Source organism: Phyllobates terribilis, unplaced genomic scaffold, assembly GCF_046119375.1.
Source record: "Phyllobates terribilis strain yellow unplaced genomic scaffold, ASM4611937v1 Scaffold_9__5_contigs__length_417890890, whole genome shotgun sequence".
NCBI classification, from domain to species: Eukaryota; Metazoa; Chordata; class Amphibia; order Anura; family Dendrobatidae; genus Phyllobates; species Phyllobates terribilis.
The window spans coordinates 395,492,285-395,516,003 of record NW_027362769.1 but is presented as its reverse complement, the minus strand read 5'-3'; the positions used below and the strand labels follow the sequence as shown (position 1 = coordinate 395,516,003).

General features: G+C 44.1%; 1 protein-coding gene across 2 annotated transcripts in view; it reads left to right on the top strand.

Annotated features, from left to right (window-relative positions):
- LOC141162569 (zymogen granule membrane protein 16-like) overlaps nt 1–4,746 on the top strand; it is a 40,388-nt gene extending 35,642 nt beyond the window's left edge. For both annotated transcript variants that reach the window (XM_073648802.1, XM_073648801.1), the window contains exon 4: nt 4,182–4,746. In XM_073648802.1, the coding sequence (XP_073504903.1) occupies nt 4,182–4,503 (322 nt within the window). In that variant the 3' untranslated portion in view covers nt 4,504–4,746. The remainder of the gene's footprint in view (nt 1–4,181) is intronic.
- Nucleotides 4,747–23,719: the final 18,973 nt, after the last annotated feature.

Here is a 23,719-nt window from a genome sequence, read left to right as displayed (position 1 = left end):
TGCCCCTATGTACAAGAATATAACTACTATAATACTTCCCCCTATGTACAAGAATATAACTACTATAATACTGCCCCCTATGTACAAGAATATTACTACTGTAATACTGCCCCTATGTACAAGAATATAACTACTATAATACTGCCCCCTATGTACAAAAATATGCCTACTATAATACTGCCCCTATGTACAAGAATATAACTATTATAATACTGCCCCTATGTACAAGAATATAACTACTATAATACTGCCCCCTATGTACAAAAATATATCTACTATAATATTGCACCTATCTACAAGAATATAACTACTATAATACTGCTCCCTATGTGCAAGAATATAACTACTATAATACTGCCCCCATGTACAAGAATATAACTACTATAATACTGCTCCTATGTACAAGAATATAACTACTATAATACTGCTCCTATATACAAGAATATAACTACTATAATATTGCCCCTATCTATAAGAATATAACTACTATAATACTGCCCCTATGTACAAGAATATAACTACTATAATACTGCTCCTATATACAAGAATATAACTACTATAATATTGCCCCTATCTACAAGAATATAACTACTATAATACTGCTCCTATCTACAAGAATATAACTACTATAATACTGCTGTCTATGCTCAAGAATATAACTACTATAATACTGCCCTTATGTACAAGAATATAACTACTATAATACTGCTCCTATATACAAGAATATAACTACTATAATACTGCCCCTATGTACAAGAATATAACTACTATAATACTGCTCCCTATGTACAAGAATATAACTACTATACTACTGCCCCCATGTACAAGAATATAACTACTATAATACTGCTCCTATGTACAAGAATATAACTGCTATAATACTGCCCCTATGTACAAGTATAAAAAAACTATAATACTGCTCCCTATGTACAAGAATATAACTACTATAATACTGCCCCCATGTACAAGAATATAACTATTATAATACTGCCCCTTATGTACAAGAATATAACTGCTATAATACTGCCCCCATGTACAAGAATATAACTACTATAATACTGCCCCTTATGTACAAGAATATAACTACTATAATACTGCCCCCATGTACAAGAATATAACTACTATAATACTGCCCCCTATGTACAAGAATATAACTACTATAATACTGCCCCCATGTACAAGAATATAACTACTATAATACTGCCCCCATGTACAAGAATATAACTACTATAATACTGCCCCCTATGTACAAGAATATAACTATTATAATACTGCTCCCTATGTACAAGAATATAACTATTATAATACTGCCCTTTATGTACAAGAATATAACTACTATAATACTGCCCCCGTGTACAAGAATATAACTACTATAATACTGACCCCTATGTACAAGAATATAACTACTATAATACTGCCCCCATGTACAAGAATATAACTACTATAATACTGCCCCCTATGTACAAGAATATAACTATTATAATACTGCCCCTTATGTACAAGAATATAACTACTATAATACTGCCCCCATGTACAAGAATATAACTACTATTATACTGCCTCCTATGTACAAGAATATAACTACTATAATACTGCCCCCTATGTACAAGAATATAACTACTATAATACTGCCCCCATGTACAAGAATATAACTACTATAATACTGCCCCCTATGTACAAGAATATAACTATTATAATACTGCCCCTTATGTACAAGAATATAACTACTATAATACTGCCCCCTATGTACAAGAATATAACTATTATAATACTGCCCCTTATGTACAAGAATATAACTACTATAATATTGCCCCTATCTACAAGAATATAACTACTATAATACTGCTCCTATCTACAAGAATATAACTACTATAATACTGCTGTCTATGCTCAAGAATATAACTACTATAATACTGCCCCTATATACAAGAATATAACTACTATAATGCTGCTTCTATATACAAGAATATAACTGCTATAATACTGCCCCTATGTACCAGAATATAACTACTATAATACTGCTCCCTATGTACAAGAATATAACTACTATAATACTGCCCCCATGTACAAGAATATAACTACTATAATACTGCTCCCTATGTACAAGATTATAACTACTATAATACTGCTCCTATGTACAAGAATATAGCTGCTATAATACTGCCCCTATGTACAGGAATATAACTACTATAATACTGCTCCCTATGTACAAGAATATAACTACTATAATACTGCCCCCATGTACAAGAATATAACTACTATAATACTGCCCCTATATACAAGAATATAACTACTATAATACTGCCCCCATGTACAAGAATATAACTACTATAATACTGCCCCCTATGTACAAGAATATAACTATTATAATACTGCCCCTTATGTACAAGAATATAACTACTATAATACTGCCCCCATGTACAAGAATATAACTACTATAATACTGCCCCTTATGTACAAGAATATAACTACTATAATACTGCCCCCATGTACAAGAATATAACTACTATAATACTGCCCCCTATGTACAAGAATATAACTACTATAATACTGCCCCCATGTACAAGTATATAACTACTATAATACTGCCCCCATGTACAAGAATATAACTGCTATAATACTGCCCCCTATGTACAAGAATATAACTATTATAATACTGCCCCTTATGTACAAGAATATAACTACTATAATACTGCCCCCATGTACAAGAATATAACTACTATAATACTGCCTCCTATGTACAAGAATATAACTACTATAATACTGCCCCCTATGTACAAGAATATAACTACTATAATACTGCCCCCTATGTACAAGAATATAACTATTATAATACTGCCCCTTATGTACAAGAATATAACTACTATAATACTGCCCCCATGTACAAGAATATAACTACTATAATACTGCCCCCTATGTACAAGAATATAACTATTATAATACTGCCCTTATGTACAAGAATATAACTACTATAATACTGCCCCCTATGTACAAGAATATAACTATTATAATACTGCCCCTTATGTACAAGAATATAACTACTATAATACTGCCCCCATGTGCAAGAATATTACTACTATAATACTGCCCCCTATGTACAAGAATATAACTATTATAATACTGCCCCTTATGTACAAGAATATAACTACTATAATACTGCCCCCATGTACAAGAATATAACTACTATAATACTGCCTCCTATGTACAAGAATATAACTACTATAATACTGCCCCCATGTACAAGAATATAACTACTATAATACTGCCCCCTATGTACAAGAATATAACTATTATAATACTGCCCCTTATGTAAAAGAATTTAACTATTATAATACTGCCCCCTATGTACAAGAATATAACTATTATAATACTGCCCCTTATGTACAAGAATATAACTACTATAATACTGCCCTTTATGTACAAGAATATAACTACTATAATACTGCCCCCTATGTACAAGAATATAACTACTATAATACTGTCCCCTATGTACAAGAATATAACTACTATAATACTGCCCCTATGTACAAGAATATAACTACTATAATACTGCCCCTATGTACAAGAATATAACTACTATAATACTGCCCCTATGTACAAGAATATAACTACTATAATACTGCCCCCTATGTACAAGAATATAACTACTATAATACTGTCCCCTATGTACAAGAATATAACTACTATAATACTGTCCCCTATGTACAAGAATATAACTACTATAATACTGCCCCTATGTACAAGAATATAACTACTATAATACTGCCCCCTATGTACAAGAATATAACTACTATAATACTGTCCCCTATGTACAAGAATATAACTACTATAATACTGCCCCTATGTACAAGAATATAACTACTATAATACTGCCCCCTATGTACAAGAATATAACTACTATAATACTGTCCCCTATGTACAAGAATATAACTACTATAATACTGCCCCTATGTACAAGAATATAACTACTATAATACTGCACCCTATGTACAAGAATATAACTACTATAATACTGCTCCTATGTACAAGAATATAACTACTATAATACTGCCCCCTATGTACAAGAATATAACTACTATAATACTGCCCCTATGTACAAGAATATAACTACTATAATACTGCCCCCTGTGGGAGGGTTTGTGTGTCTGGTTGGAGGGTTTCATATGTGTTTTTCCCCCCAGGATACAGATCCGTTACGGCACCACCTGGTCAGACTATAAAGGGGGCTCCTTGGGTGACTTGGAGGAGATCTTCCTGCACCCCGGGGAGACCGTCATCCAGGTATCGGGGAAATATTCCTCTTATCTCAGGAAGTTGGTGTTTATCACAAATAAAGGGCGTCAGTTCACCATCGGTAAAGATTATGGCACCAGTTTCAATGGCGTCCCCCTGTACCCCAACACCGTCCTGAGGTTCATCAGCGGCAGCTCCGGCTCTGTCATCGACGCCATCGGCTTCCACTGGGACTATGCCAGCAGTAACTGTGTGCACTGTGCCAAGTAGAGCAGCGCTGCAGCCTGTCACCGCGCTGCAGCCAGTCACCGCGCTGCAGCCAGTCACCGCGCTGCAGCCAGTCACCGCGCTGCAGCCAGTCACCGCGCTCCGCCTGTGCATCTGTATATTATCTGCCCCTCTCCTGTACATCACATTCTTCACTCTGGACGGGAAGAGCCGGCACCACGGACCCCCGAGAGACCCCCTGGTCATCAATGTAAATCTGCCCCAAAATAAAACATCAAGCTGAAACTGTCTGATGTCTCCTCTACTCACGACGCGCAGGCAGAGCAGACCTAAGTGTAAGGATTAGATACACAGCTCAGCAGACCTAAGTGTAAGGATTAGATACACAGCTCAGCAGACCTAAGTGTAAGGATTAGATACACAGCTCAGCAGACCTAAGTGTAAGGATTAGATACACGGCTCAGCAGACCTAAGTGTAAGGATTAGATACACAGCTCAGCAGACCTAAGTGTAAGGATTAGATACACAGCTCAGCAGACCTAAGTGTAAGGATTAGATACACAGCTCAGCAGACCTAAGTGTAAGGATTAGATACACAGCTCAGCAGACCTAAGTGTAAGGATTAGATACACGGCTCAGCAGACCTAAGTGTAAGGATTAGATACACGGCTCAGCAGACCTAAGTGTAAGGATTAGATACACAGCTCAGCAGACCTAAGTGTAAGGATTAGATACACGGCTCAGCAGACCTAAGTGTAAGGATTAGATACACAGCTCAGCAGACCTAAGTGTAAGGATTAGATACACAGCTCAGCAGACCTAAGTGTAAGGATTAGATACACAGCTCAGCAGACCTAAGTGTAAGGATTAGATACACGGCTCAGCAGACCTAAGTGTAAGGATTAGATACACGGCTCAGCAGACCTAAGTGTAAGGATTAGATACACAGCTCAGCAGACCTAAGTGTAAGGATTAGATACACAGCTCAGCAGACCTAAGTGTAAGGATTAGATACACAGCTCAGCAGACCTAAGTGTAAGGATTAGATACACAGCTCAGCAGACCTAAGTGTAAGGATTAGATACACAGCTCAGCAGACCTAAGTGTAAGGATTAGATACACAGCTCAGCAGACCTAAGTGTAAGGATTAGATACACAGCTCAGCAGACCTAAGTGTAAGGATTAGATACACGGCTCAGCAGACCTAAGTGTAAGGATTAGATACACGGCTCAGCAGACCTAAGTGTAAGGATTAGATACACAGCTCAGCAGACCTAAGTGTAAGGATTAGATACACAGCTCAGCAGACCTAAGTGTAAGGATTAGATACACAGCTCAGCAGACCTAAGTGTAAGGATTAGATACACAGCTCAGCAGACCTAAGTGTAAGGATTAGATACACAGCTCAGCAGACCTAAGTGTAAGGATTAGATACACAGCTCAGCAGACCTAAGTGTAAGGATTAGATACACGGCTCAGCAGACAGTATCACACAGGATAGGATTAGATACACGGCTCAGCAGACAGTATCACACAGGAGAGGATTAGATACACTGCTCAGCAGACAGTATCACACAGGAGAGGATTAGATACACAGCTCAGCAGACAGTATCACACAGGATAGGATTAGATACACGGCTCAGCAGACAGTATCACACAGGAGAGGATTAGATACACGGCTCAGCAGACAGTATCACACAGGATAGGATTAGATACACGGCTCAGCAGACAGTATCACACAGGATAGGATTAGATACACGGCTCAGCAGACAGTATCACACAGGAGAGGATTAGATACACGGCTCAGCAGACAGTATCACACAGCATAGGATTAGATACACGGCTCAGCATACAGTATCACACAGGAGAGGATTAGATACACAGCTCAGCAGACAGTATCACACAGGAGAGGATTAGATACACGGCTCAGCAGACAGTATCACACAGGATAGGATTAGATACACAGCTCAGCAGACAGTATCACACAGGATAGGATTAGATACACGGCTCAGCAGACAGTATCACACAGGATAGGAGTAGATACACGGCTCAGCATACAGTATCACACAGGAGAGGATTAGATACACAGCTCAGCAGACAGTATCACACAGGATAGGATTAGATACACGGCTCAGCAGACAGTATCACACAGGAGAGGATTAGATACACGGCTCAGCAGACAGTATCACACAGGATAGAATTAGATACACAGCTCAGCAGACAGTATCACACAGGAGAGGATTAGATACACGGCTCAGCAGACAGTATCACACAGCATAGGATTAGATACACGGCTCAGCAGACAGTATCACACAGCATAGGATTAGATACACGGCTCAGCATACAGTATCACACAGGAGAGGATTAGATACACAGCTCAGCAGACAGTATCACACAGGATAGGATTAGATACACGGCTCAGCAGACAGTATCACACAGCATAGGATTAGATACACGGCTCAGCAGACAGTATCACACAGGAGAGGATTAGATACACGGCTCAGCAGACAGTATCACACAGCATAGGATTAGATACACGGCTCAGCATACAGTATCACACAGGAGAGGATTAGATACACAGCTCAGCAGACAGTATCACACAGGATAGGATTAGATACACGGCTCAGCAGACAGTATCACACAGGATAGGATTAGATACACAGCTCAGCAGACAGTATCACACAGGATAGGATTAGATACACGGCTCAGCAGACAGTATCACACAGGATAGGAGTAGATACACAGCTCAGCAGACAGTATCACACAGGATAGGATTAGATACACGGCTCAGCAGACAGTATCACACAGGAGAGGATTAGATACACGGCTCAGCAGACAGTATCACACAGGATAGGATTAGATACACAGCTCAGCAGACAGTATCACACAGGAGAGGATTAGATACACGGCTCAGCAGACAGTATCACACAGCATAGGATTAGATACACGGCTCAGCAGACAGTATCACACAGCATAGGATTAGATACACGGCTCAGCATACAGTATCACACAGGAGAGGATTAGATACACAGCTCAGCAGACAGTATCACACAGGATAGGATTAGATACACGGCTCAACAGTCAGTATCACACAGGATAGGATTAGATACATGGCTCAGTAGACAGTATCACACAGGATAGGATTAGATACACGGCTCAGCAGACAGTATCACACAGGATAGGATTAGATACACGGCTCAGCAGACAGTATCACACAGGATAGGATTAGATACACGGCTCAGCAGACAGTATCACACAGGAGAGGATTAGATACACTGCTCAGCAGACAGTATCACACAGGAGAGGATTAGATACACGGCTCAGCAGACAGTATCACACAGGATAGGATTAGATACACGGCTCAGCAGACAGTATCACACAGGAGAGGATTAGATACACGGCTCAGCAGACAGTATCACACAGGATAGGATTAGATACACAGCTCAGCAGACAGTATCACACAGGATAGGATTAGATACACGGCTCAGCAGACAGTATCACACAGCATAGGATTAGATACACTGCTCAGCAGACAGTATCACACAAGATAGGATTAGATACACGGCTCAGCAGACAGTATCACACAGGATAGGATTAGATACACGGCTCAGCAGACAGTATCACACAGGATAGGATTAGATACACGGCTCAGCATACAGTATCACACAGGAGAGGATTAGATACACGGCTCAGCAGACAGTATCACACAGGATAGGATTAGATACACGGCTCAGCAGACAGTATCACACAGGATAGGATTAGATACACGGCTCAGCAGACAGTATCACATAGGAGAGGATAAGATACATAGTTCAGCAGACAGTATCACACAGCATAGGATTAGATACACGGCTCAGCAGACAGTATCACACAGGATAGGATTAGATACATGGCTCAGCAGACAGTATCACACAGGAGAGAATTAGATACACGGCTCAGCAGACAGTATCACACAGGATAGGATTAGATACACGGCTCAGCAGACAGTATCACACAGGATAGGATTAGATACACGGCTCAGCAGACAGTATCACACAGGATAGGATTAGATACACGGCTCAGCAGACAGTATCACACAGGAGAGGATAAGATACATAGTTCAGCAGACAGTATCACACAGGATAGGATTAGATACACGGCTCAGCAGACAGTATCACACAGGATAGGATTAGATACATGGCTCAGCAGACAGTATCACACAGGAGAGGATTAGATACACTGCTCAGCAGACAGTATCACACAGGATAGGATTAGATACACGGCTCAGCAGACAGTATCACACAGGATAGGATTAGATACACGGCTCAGCAGACAGTATCACACAGGAGAGGATTAGATACACGGCTCAGCAGACAGTATCACACAGGATAGGATTAGATACACTGCTCAGCAGACAGTATCACACAGGATAGGATTAGATACACGGCTCAGCAGACAGTATCACACAGGAGAGGATTAGATACACGGCTCAGCAGACAGTATCACACAGGATAGGATTAGATACACGGCTCAGCAGACAGTATCACACAGGAGAGGATTAGATACACGGCTCAGCAGACAGTATCACACAGGATAGGATTAGATACACAGCTCAGCAGACAGTATCACACAGGATAGGATTAGATACACGGCTCAGCAGACAGTATCACACAGGAGAGGATTAGATACACGGCTCAGCAGTCAGTATCATACAGGAGAGGATTAGATACACGGCTCAGCAGACAGTATCACACAGCATAGGATTAGATACACGGCTCAGCAGACAGTATCACACAGCATAGGATTAGATACACGGCTCAGCATACAGTATCACACAGGAGAGGATTAGATACACAGCTCAGCAGACAGTATCACACAGGAGAGGATTAGATACACGGCTCAGCAGACAGTATCACACAGGATAGGATTAGATACACAGCTCAGCAGACAGTATCACACAGGATAGGATTAGATACACGGATCAGCAGACAGTATCACACAGGATAGGATTAGATACACAGCTCAGCAGACAGTATCACACAGGATAGGATTAGATACACGGCTCAGCAGACAGTATCACACAGGATAGGAGTAGATACACGGCTCAGCAGACAGTATCACACAGGATAGGATTAGATACACGGCTCAGCAGACAGTATCACACAGGAGAGGATTAGATACACGGCTCAGCAGACAGTATCACACAGGATAGGATTAGATACACAGCTCAGCAGACAGTATCACACAGGAGAGGATTAGATACACGGCTCAGCAGACAGTATCACACAGCATAGGATTAGATACACGGCTCAGCATACAGTATCACACAGGAGAGGATTAGATACACAGCTCAGCAGACAGTATCACACAGGATAGGATTAGATACACGGCTCAGCAGACAGTATCACACAGCATAGGATTAGATACACGGCTCAGCAGACAGTATCACACAGCATAGGATTAGATACACGGCTCAGCAGACAGTATCACACAGCATAGGATTATATACACGGCTCAGCAGACAGTATCACACAGGAGAGGATTAGATACACAGCTCAGCAGACAGTATCACACAGGAGAGGATTAGATACACAGCTCAGCAGACAGTATCACACAGCATAGGATTATATACACGGCTCAGCAGACAGTATCACACAGCATAGGATTAGATACACGGCTCAGCAGACAGTATCACACAGCATAGGATTATATACACGGCTCAGCAGACAGTATCACACAGGAGAGGATTAGATACACAGCTCAGCAGACAGTATCACACAGGATAGGATTAGATACACGGCTCAACAGTCAGTATCACACAGGATAGGATTAGATACATGGCTCAGCAGACAGTATCACACAGGATAGGATTAGATACACGGCTCAGCAGACAGTATCACACAGGATAGGATTAGATACACGGCTCAGCAGACAGTATCACACAGGAGAGGATTAGATACACTGCTCAGCAGACAGTATCACACAGGAGAGGATTAGATACACGGCTCAGCAGACAGTATCACACAGGATAGGATTAGATACACGGCTCAGCAGACAGTATCACACAGGAGAGGATTAGATACACGGCTCAGCAGACAGTATCACACAGGATAGGATTAGATACACAGCTCAGCAGACAGTATCACACAGGATAGGATTAGATACACGGCTCAGCAGACAGTATCACACAGCATAGGATTAGATACACTGCTCAGCAGACAGTATCACACAGGATAGGATTAGATACACGGCTCAGCAGACAGTATCACACAGGATAGGATTAGATACACGGCTCAGCATACAGTATCACACAGGAGAGGATTAGATACACAGCTCAGCAGACAGTATCACACAGGATAGGATTAGATACACGGCTCAGCAGACAGTATCACACAGCATAGGATTAGATACACGGCTCAGCATACAGTATCACACAGGAGAGGATTAGATACACAGCTCAGCAGACAGTATCACACAGGATAGGATTAGATACACTGCTCAGCAGTCAGTATCACACAGGATAGGATTAGATACACATCTCAGCAGACAGTATCACACAGGATAGGATTAGATACACGGCTCAACAGTCAGTATCACACAGGATAAGATTAGATACACGGCTCAGCAGACAGCATCACACAGGATAGGATTAGATACACTGCTCAGCAGTCAGTATCACACAGGATAGGATTAGATACACATCTCAGCAGACAGTATCACACAGGAGAGGATTAGATACACGGCTCAACAGTCAGTATCACACAGGATAAGATTAGATACACGGCTCAGCAGTCAGTATCACACAGGAGAGGATTAGATACACGGCTCAGCAGACAGTATCACACAGGATAGGATTAGATACACTGCTCAGCACTCCGTATCACACAGGAGAGGATTAGATACACGGCTCAACAGTCAGTATCACACAGGATAGGATTAGATACACGGCTCAGCAGACAGTATCACACAGGATAGGATTAGATACACGGCTCAGCAGACAGTATCACACAGGATAGGATTAGATACACGGCTCAGCAGACAGTATCACACAGGAGAGGATTAGATACACGGCTCAGCAGACAGTATCACACAGGAGAGGATTAGATACACGGCTCAGCAGACAGTATCACACAGGATAGGATTAGATACACGGCTCAGCAGACAGTATCACACAGGAGAGGATTAGATACACGGCTCAGCAGACAGTATCACACAGGAGAGGATTAGATACACGGCTCAGCAGACAGTATCACACAGGAGAGGATTAGATACACGGCTCAGCAGACAGTATCACACAGGAAAGGATTAGATACACGGCTCAGCAGACAGTATCACACAGGATAGGATTAGATACACGGCTCAGCAGACAGTATCACACAGGAGAGGATTAGATACACGGCTCAGCAGACAGTATCACACAGGATAGGATTAGATACACGGCTCAGCAGACAGTATCACACAGGAAGGGATTAGATACACGGCCGAGCAGACAGTATCACACAGGAGAGGATTGAATACACGGCTCAGCAGACGGTATCACACAGGATAGGATTAGATACACGGCTCAACAGTCAGTATCACACAGGATAGGATTAGATACACGGCTCAGCAGACAGTATCACACAGGATAGGATTAGATACACGGCTCAGCAGACAGTATCACACAGGATAGGATTAGATACACGGCTCAGCAGTCAGTATCACACAGGATAGGATTAGATACACGGCTCAGCAGACAGTATCACACAGGATAGGATTAGATACACGGCTCAGCAGACAGTATCACACAGGATAGGATTAGATACACGGCTCAGCAGACAGTATCACACAGGATAGGATTAGATACACGGCTCAACAGTCAGTATCACACAGGATAGGATTAGATACACGGCTCAACAGACAGTATCACACAGGATAGGATTAGATACACGGCTCAGCAGACAGTATCACACAGGATAGGATTAGATACACGGCTCAGCAGACAGTATCACACAGGATAGGATTAGATACACGGCTCAGCAGACAGTATCACACAGGATAGGATTAGATACACGGCTCAGCAGACAGTATCACACAGGATAGGATTAGATACACGGCTCAACAGTCAGTATCACACAGGATAGGATTAGATACACGGCTCAGCAGACAGTATCACACAGGATAGGATTAGATACACGGCTCAGCAGACAGTATCACACAGGATAGGATTAGATACACGGCTCAGCAGTCAGTATCACACAGGACAGGATTAGATACACGGCTCAGCAGACAGTATCACACAGGAGAGGATTAGATACACGGCTCAGCAGACAGTATCACACAGGATAGGATTAGATACACGGCTCAGCAGACAGTATCACACAGGATAGGATTAAATACACGGCTCAGCAGACAGTATCACACAGGAAGGGATTAGATACACGGCCGAGCAGACAGTATCACACAGGAGAGGATTAGATACACGGCTCAGCAGACAGTATCACACAGGATAGGATTAGATACACCGCTCAGCAGACAGTATCACACAGGATAGGATTAGATACACGGCTCAGCAGTCAGTATCACACAGGACAGGATTAGATACACGGCTCAGCAGACAGTATCACACAGGAGAGGATTAGATACACGGCTCAGCAGACAGTATCACACAGGATAGGATTAGATACACGGCTCAGCAGACAGTATGACACAGGATAGGATTAGATGCACGGCTCAGCAGACAGTATCACACAGGATGGGATTAGATACACGGCTCAGCAGACAGTATCACACAGGAAAGGATTAGATACACGGCTCAGCAGACAGTATCACATAGGATAGGATTAGATACACAGCTCAGCAGACAGTATCACACAGGATAGGATTAGATACACGGCTCAGCAGACAGTATGACACAGGATAGGATTAGATACACGGCTCAGCAGACAGTATCACACAGGATAGGATTAGATACACGGCTCAGCAGACAGTATCACACAGGAGTGGATTAGATACACGGCTCAGCAGACAGTATCACACAGGATAGGATTAGATACACAGCTCAGCAGTCAGTATCACACAGGATAGGATTAGATACACTGCTCAGCAGTCAGTATCACACAGGATAGGATTAGATACACGGCTCAGCAGACAGTATCACACAGGATAGGATTAGATACACAGCTCAGCAGTCAGTATCACACAGGATAGGATTAGATACACTGCTCAGCAGTCAGTATCACACAGGATAGGATTAGATACACGGCTCAGCAGACAGTATCACACAGGAGAGAATTAGATACACGGCTCAGCAGGCAGTATCACATAGGAGAGGATTAGATACACGGCTCAGCAGACAGTATCACACAGGATAGGATTAGATACACAGCTCAGCAGACAGTATCACACAGGAGAGGATTAGATACACAGCTCAGCAGACAGTATCACACAGGAGAGGATTAGATACACGGCTCAGCAGACAGTATCACACAGGAGAGGATTAGATACACGGCTCAGCAGACAGTATCACACAGGATAGGATTAGATACACAGCTCAGCAGACAGTATCACACAGGAGAGGATTAGATACACGGCTCAGCAGACAGTATCACACAGGATAGGATTAGATACACGGCTCAGCAGACAGTATCACACAGGATAGGATTAGATACACGGCTCAGCAGACAGTATGACACAGGAAGGGATTAGATACTCGGCTCAGCAGACAGTATCACACAGGAGAGGATTAGATGCACGGCTCAGCAGACAGTATCACAGAGGAGAGGATTAGATACACGGCTCAGCAGACAGTATCACACAGGAGAGGATTACATACACGACTCAGCAGACAGTATCACACAGGATAGGATTAGATACACGGCTCAGCAGTCCGTATCACACAGGAGAGGATTAGATACACGGCTCAGCAGACAGTATCACACAGGATAGGATTAGATACACGGCTCAGCAGACAGTATGACACAGGATAGGATTAGATGCACGGCTCAGCAGACAGTATCACACAGGATGGGATTAGATACACGGCTCAGCAGACAGTATCACACAGGAAAGGATTAGATACACGGCTCAGCAGACAGTATCACACAGGAGAGGATTAGATACACGGCTCAGCAGACAGTATCACACAGGAGAGGATTAGATACACGGCTCAGCAGACAGTATCACACAGGAGAGGATTAGATACACGGCTCAGCAGACAGTATCACACAGGAGAGGATTAGATACACGGCTCAGCAGACAGTATCACACAGGATAGGATTAGATACACGGCTCAGCAGACAGTATCACACAGGATAGGATTAGATACACGGCTCAGCAGACAGTATCACACAGGAGAGGATTAGATACACGGCTCAGCAGACAGTATCACACAGGATAGGATTAGATACACGGCTCAGCAGACAGTATCACACAGGATAGGATTAGATACTCGGCTCAGCAGACAGTATCACACAGGAGAGGATTGAATACACGGCTCAGCAGACAGTATCACACAGGATAGGATTAGATACACCGCTCAGCAGACAGTATCACACAGGATAGGATTAGATACACGGCTCAGCAGTCAGTATCACACAGGACAGGATTAGATACACGGCTCAGCAGACAGTATCACACAGGAGAGGATTAGATACACGGCTCAGCAGACAGTATCACACAGGATAGGATTAGATACACGGCTCAGCAGACAGTATCACACAGGATAGGATTAAATACACGGCTCAGCAGACAGTATCACACAGGAGAGGATTAGATACATGGCTCAGCAGACAGTATCACACAGGATAGGATTAGATACACGGCTCAGCAGTCAGTATCACACAGGACAGGATTAGATACACGGCTCAGCAGACAGTATCACACAGGATAGGATTAGATACACCGCTCAGCAGACAGTATCACACAGGATAGGATTAGATACACGGCTCAGCAGTCAGTATCACACAGGACAGGATTAGATACACGGCTCAGCAGACAGTATCACACAGGATAGGATTAGATACACGACTCAGCAGACAGTATCACACAGGATAGGATTAGATACACGGCTCAGCAGACAGTATGACACAGGATAGGATTAGATGCACGGCTCAGCAGACAGTATCACACAGGATGGGATTAGATACACGGCTCAGCAGACAGTATCACACAGGAAAGGATTAGATACACGGCTCAGCAGACTGTATCACACAGGAGAGGATTAGATACACGGCTCAGCAGACAGTATCACACAGGATAGGATTAGATACACGGCTCAGCAGACAGTATGACACAGGATAGGATTAGATGCACGGCTCAGCAGACAGTATCACACAGGATGGGATTAGATACACGGCTCAGCAGACAGTATCACACAGGAAAGGATTAGATACACGGCTCAGCAGACAGTATCACATAGGATAGGATTAGATACACAGCTCAGCAGACAGTATCACACAGGATAGGATTAGATACACGGCTCAGCAGACAGTATGACACAGGATAGGATTAGATACACGGCTCAGCAGACAGTATCACACAGGATAGGATTAGATACACGGCTCAGCAGACAGTATCACACAGGAGTGGATTAGATACACGGCTCAGCAGACAGTATCACACAGGATAGGATTAGATACACAGCTCAGCAGTCAGTATCACACAGGATAGGATTAGATACACTGCTCAGCAGACAGTATCACACAGGATAGGATTAGATACACGGCTCAGCAGACAGTATCACACAGGATAGGATTAGATACACGGCTCAGCAGACAGTATCACACAGGAGAGAATTAGATACACGGCTCAGCAGACAGTATCACATAGGAGAGGATTAGATACACGGCTCAGCAGACAGTATCACACAGGATAGGATTAGATACACAGCTCAGCAGACAGTATCACACAGGAGAGGATTAGATACACAGCTCAGCAGACAGTATCACAAAGGAGAGGATTAGATACACGGCTCAGCAGACAGTATCACACAGGAGAGGATTAGATACACGGCTCAGCAGACAGTATCACACAGGATAGGATTAGATACACAGCTCAGCAGACAGTATCACACAGGAGAGGATTAGATACACAGCTCAGCAGACAGTATCACACAGGAGAGGATTAGATACACGGCTCAGCAGACAGTATCACACAGGATAGGATTAGATACACGGCTCAGCAGCCAGTATCACACGGGATAGGATTAGATACACAGCTCAGCAGACGGTATCACACAGGATATGATTAGATACATTGCTCAGCAGACAGTATCACACAGGAGAAGATTAGATACACGGCTCAACAGTCAGTATCACACAGGAGAGGATTAGATACACGGTTCAGCAGACAGTATCACACAGGATAGGATTAGATACACGGCTCAGCAGTCAGTATCACAGAGGAGAGGATTAGATACACGGCTCAGCAGACAGTATCACACAGGAGAGGATTAGATGCACGGCTCAGCAGACAGTATCACAGAGGAGAGGATTAGATACACGGCTCAGCAGACAGTATCACACAGGAGAGGATTACATACACGACTCAGCAGACAGTATCACACAGGATAGAATTAGATACACGGCTCAGCAGACAGTATCACACAGGAGTGAATTAGATACACAGCTCAGCAGACAATATCACACAGGATAGGATTAGATACACGGCTCAGCAGACAGTATCACACAGGAGAGGATTAGATACACGGCTCAGCAGACAGTATCACACAGGAGAGGATTAGATACACGGCTCAGCAGACGGTATCACACAGGAGAGGATTAGATACATGGCTCAGCAGACAGTATCACACAGGAGAGGATTAGATACACGGCTCAGCAGACAATATCACACAGGAGAGGATTAGATACACGGCTCAGCAGACAGTATCACACAGGATAGGATTAGATACACGGCTCAGCAGACAATATCACACAGGAGAGGATTAGATACATGGCTCAGCAGACAGTATCACACAGGATAGGATTAGATACACGGCTCAGCAGACAGTATCACACAGGATAGGATTAGATACACGGCTCAGCAGACAGTATCACACAGGAGAGGATTAGATACGCGGCTCAGCAGACAGTATCACACAGGATAGGATTAGATACACGGCTCAGCAGACAGTATCACACAGGATAGGATTAGATACACGGCTCAGCAGACAGTATCACACAGGAGAGGATTAGATACATGGCTCAGCAGACAGTATCACACAGGATAGGATTAGATACACGGCTCAGCAGACAATATCACACAGGAGAGGATTAGATACACGGCTCAGCAGACAGTATCACACAGGATAGGATTAGATACACGGCTCAGCAGACGGTATCACACAGGAGAGGATTAGATACACGGCTCAGCAGACAGTATCACACAGGATAGGATTAGATACACGTCTCAGCAGACGGTATCACACAGGAGAGGATTAGATACACGGCTCAGCAGACAATATCACACAGGAGAGGATTAGATACACAGCTCAGCAGACAGTATCACACTGGAGGGGATTAGATACACGGCTCAGCAGACAGTATCACACAGGATAGGATTAGATACACGGCTCAGCAGACAGTATCACACAGGAGAGGATTAGATACACGGCTCAGCAGACAGTATCACACAGGATAGGATTGGATACACGGCTCAGCAGACAGTATCACACAGGATGGGATTAGATACACGGCTCAGCAGACAGTATCACACAGGAAAGGATTAGATACACGGCTCAGCCGACAGTATCGCACAGGAGAGGATTAGATACACGGCTCAGCAGACAGTATCACATAGGATAGGATTAGATACACGGCTCAGCAGACAGTATCACACAGGAGAGGATTAGATACATGGCTCAGCAGACAGTATCACACAGGATAGGATTAGATACACGGCTCAGCAGACAGTATCACACAGGATAGGATAAGATACACGGCTCAGCAGACAGTATCACACAGGAGTGGATTAGATACACGGCTCAGCAGACAGTATCACACAGGAGAGGATTAGATACACAGCTCAGCAGTCAGTATCACACAGGATAGGATTAGATACACTGCTCAGCAGTCCGTATCACACAGGAGAGGATTAGATACACGGCTCAACAGTCAGTATCACACAGGATAGGATTAGATACACGGCTCAGCAGACAGTATCACACAGGATAGGATTAGATACACGGCTCAACAGACAGTATCACACAGGAGAGAATTAGATACACGGCTCAGCAGGCAGTATCACACAGGATAGGATTAGATACACAGCTCAGCAGACAGTATCACACAGGAGAGGATTAGATACACGGCTCAGCAGACAGTATCACACAGGATAGGATTAGATACACGGCTCAGCAGCCAGTATCACACGGGATAGGATTAGATACACGGTTCAGCAGACAGTATCACACAGGAGAAGATTAGATACACGGCTCAGCAGAGAGTATCACACAGGAGAGGATTAGATACATTGCTCAGCAGACAGTATCACACAGGAGAAGATTAGATACACGGCTCAGCAGAGAGTATCACACAGGAGAGGATTAGATACACGGTTCAGCAGACAGTATCACACAGGATAGGATTAGATACACGGCTCAGCAGTCAGTATCACAGAGGAGAGGATTAGATACACGGCTCAGCAGACAGTATCACACAGGAGAGGATTAGATACACGGCTCAGCAGACAGTATCACACAGGAGAGGATTAGATACACGGCTCAGCAGACAGTATCACACAGGAGAGGATTAGATACACGGCTCAGCAGACGGTATCACACAGGAGAGGATTAGATACATGGCTCAGCAGACAGTATCACACAGGAGAGGATTAGATACACGGCTCAGCAGACAATATCACACAGGAGAGGATTAGATACACGGCTCAGCAGACAGTATCACACAGGATAGGATTAGATACACGGCTCAGCAGACAATATCACACAGGAGAGGATTAGATACATGGCTCAGCAGACAGTATCACACAGGATAGGATTAGATACACGGCTCAGCAGACAGTATCACACAGGATAGGATTAGATACACGGCTCAGCAGACAGTATCACACAGGAGAGGATTAGATACGCGGCTCAGCAGACAGTATCACACAGGATAGGATTAGATACACGGCTCAGCAGACAGTATCACACAGGATAGGATTAGATACACGGCTCAGCAGACAGTATCACACAGGAGAGGATTAGATACATGGCTCAGCAGACAGTATCACACAGGATAGGATTAGATACACGGCTCAGCAGACAATATCACACAGGAGAGGATTAGATACACGGCTCAGCAGACGGTATCACACAGGAGAGGATTAGATACACGGCTCAGCAGACGGTATCACACAGGAGAGGATTAGATACACGGCTCAGCAGACAATATCACACAGGAGAGGATTAGATACACAGCTCAGCAGACAGTATCACACAGGAGAGGATTAGATACACGGCTCAGCAGACAGTATCACACAGGATAGGATTAGATACACAGCTCAGCAGACAGTATCACACAGGAGAGGATTAGATGCACGGCTCAGCAGACAGTATCACACAGGATAGGATTAGATACACAGCTCAGCAGACAGTATCACACAGGAGAGGATTAGATGCACGGCTCAGCAGACAGTATCACACAGGATAGGATTAGATACACGGCTCAGCAGCCAGTATCACACGGGATAGGATTAGATACACGGTTCAGCAGACAGTATCACACAGGAGAGGATTAGATACACGGCTCAGCAGAGAGTATCACACAGGAGAGGATTAGATACATTGCTCAGCAGACAGTATCACACAGGAGAAGATTAGATACACGGCTCAGCAGAGAGTATCACACAGGAGAGGATTAGATACACGGTTCAGCAGACAGTATCACACAGGATAGGATTAGATACACGGCTCAGCAGTCAGTATCACAGAGGAGAGGATTAGATACACGGCTCAGCAGACAGTATCACACAGGAGAGGATTAGATACACGGCTCAGCAGACAGTATCACAGAGGAGAGGATTAGATACACGGCTCAGCAGACAGTATCACACAGGAGAGGATTAGATACACGGCTCAGCAGACAGTATCACACAGGATAGAATTAGATACACTGCTCAGCAGACAGTATCACACAGGAGTGGATTAGATACACAGCTCAGCAGACAATATCACACAGGATAGGATTAGATACACGGCTCAGCAGACAGTATCACACAGGAGAGGATTAGATACACGGCTCAGCAGACAGTATCACACAGGAGAGGATTAGATACACGGCTCAGCAGACGGTATCACACAGGAGAGGATTAGATACATGGCTCAGTAGACAGTATCACACAGGATAGGATTAGATACACGGCTCAGCAGACAGTATCACACAGGGTAGGATTAGATACACGGCTCAGCAGACAGTATCACACAGGAGAGGATTAGATACATGGCTCAGCAGACAGTATCACACAGGAGAGGATTAGATACACGGCTCAGCAGACAATATCACACAGGAGAGGATTAGATACACGGCTCAGCAGACAGTATCACACAGGAGAGGATTAGATACACGGCTCAGCAGACAGTATCACACAGGATAGGATTAGATATACGGCTCTGCAGACAGTATCACACAGGATAGGATTAGATACACGGCTCAGCAGACGGTATCACACAGGAGAGGATTAGATACATGGTTCAGCAGACAGTATCACACAGGATAGGATTAGATACACGGCTCAGCAGACAGTATCACACAGGATAGGATTAGATACACGGCTCAGCAGACGGTATCACACAGGATAGGATTAGATACACGGCTCAGCAGACAGTATCACACAGGATAGGATTAGATATACGGCTCAGCAGACAGTATCACACAGGAGAGGATTAGATACACGGCTCAGCAGACAGTATCACACAGGAGGGGATTAGATACACGGCTCAGCAGACAGTATCACACAGGATAGGATTAGATACACGGCTCAGCAGACAGTATCACACAGGATAGGATTAGATACATGGCTCAGCAGACAGTATCACACAGGATAGGATTAGATACACGGCTCAGCAGACAGTATCACACAGGAGAGGATTAGATACACGGCTCAGCAGACAGTATCACACAGGAGGGGATTAGATACACGGCTCAGCAGACAGTATCACACAGGATAGGATTAGATACACGGCTCAGCAGACAGTATCACACAGGATAGGATTAGATACACGGCTCAGCAGACAGTATCACACAGGATAGGATTAGATATACGGCTCAGCAGACAGTATCACACAGGAGAGGATTAGATACACGGCTCAGCAGACAGTATCACACAGGAGGGGATTAGATACACGGCTCAGCAGACAGTATCACACAGGATAGGATTAGATACACGGCTCAGCAGACAGTATCACACAGGATAGGATTAGATACACGGCTCAGCAGACAGTATCACACAGGATAGGATTAGATACACGGCTCAGCAGACAGTATCACACAGGATAGGATTAGATATACGGCTCAGCAGACAGTATCACACAGGATGGGATTAGATACACGGCTCAGCAGACAGTATCACACAGGAAAGGATTAGATACACGGCTCAGCCGACAGTATCACACAGGAGAGGATTAGATACACGGCTCAGCAGACAGTATCACATAGGATAGGATTAGATACACGGCTCAGCAGACAGTATGACACAGGATAGGATTAGATACACGGCTCAGCAGACAGTATCACACAGGATAGGATTAGATACACGGCTCAGCAGACAGTATCACACAGGAGTGGATTAGATACACGGCTCAGCAGACAGTATCACACAGGAGAGGATTAGATACACAGCTCAGCAGACGGTATCACACAGGATAGGATTAGATACACTGCTCAGCAGTCCGTATCACACAGGAGAGGATTAGATACACGGCTCAACAGTCAGTATCACACAGGAGAGGATTAGATACACGGCTCAGCAGACAGTATCACACAGGATAGGATTAGATATACGGCTCAGCAGACAGTATCACACAGGAGAGGATTAGATACATGGCTCAGCAGACAGTATCACACAGGAAAGGATTAGATACCCGGCTCAGCCGACAGTATCACACAGGAGAGGATTAGATACACGGCTCAGCAGACAGTATCACATAGGATAGGATTAGATACACGGCTCAGCAGACAGTATCAGACAGGATAGGATTAGATACACGGCTCAGCAGACAGTATCACACAGGAGAGAATTAGATATACGGCTCAGCCGACAGTATCACACAGGAGAGAATTAGATACACGGCTCAGCAGACAGTATCACACAGGATGGGATTAGATACACGGTTCAGCAGACAGTATCACACAGGATAGGATTAGATACACGGCTCAGCAGTCAGTATCACAGAGGAGAGGATTAGATACACGGCTCAGCAGACAGTATCACACAGGAGAGGATTAGATACACGGCTCAGCAGACAGTATCACAGAGGAGAGGATTAGATACACGGCTCAGCAGACAGTATCACACAGGAGAGGATTAGATACACGGCTCAGCAGACAGTATCACACAGGATAGAATTAGATACACGGCTCAGCAGACAGTATCACACAGGAGTGGATTAGATACACGGCTCAGCAGACAATATCACACAGGATAGGATTAGATACACGGCTCAGCAGACAGTATCACACAGGAGAGGATTAGATACACGGCTCAGCAGACGGTATCACACAGGAGAGGATTAGATACATGGCTCAGTAGACAGTATCACACAGGATAGGATTAGATACACGGCTCAGCAGACAGTATCACACAGGGTAGGATTAGATACACGGCTCAGCAGACAGTATCACACAGGAGAGGATTAGATACATGGCTCAGCAGACAGTATCACACAGGATAGGATTAGATACACGGCTCAGCAGACAATATCACACAGGAGAGGATTAGATACACGGCTCAGCAGACAGTATCACACAGGAGAGGATTAGATACACGGCTCAGCAGACAGTATCACACAGGATAGGATTAGATACACGGCTCAGCAGACGGTATCACACAGGAGAGGATTAGATACACGGCTCAGCAGACAATATCACACAGGATAGGATTAGATACACAGCTCAGCAGCCAGTATCACACAGGAGGGGATTAGATACACGGCTCAGCAGACAGTATCACACAGGATAGGATTAGATACACGGCTCAGCAGACAGTATCACACAGGATAGGATTAGATATACGGCTCAGCAGACAGTATCACACAGGAGAGGATTAGATACACGGCTCAGCAGACAGTATCACACAGGATGGGATT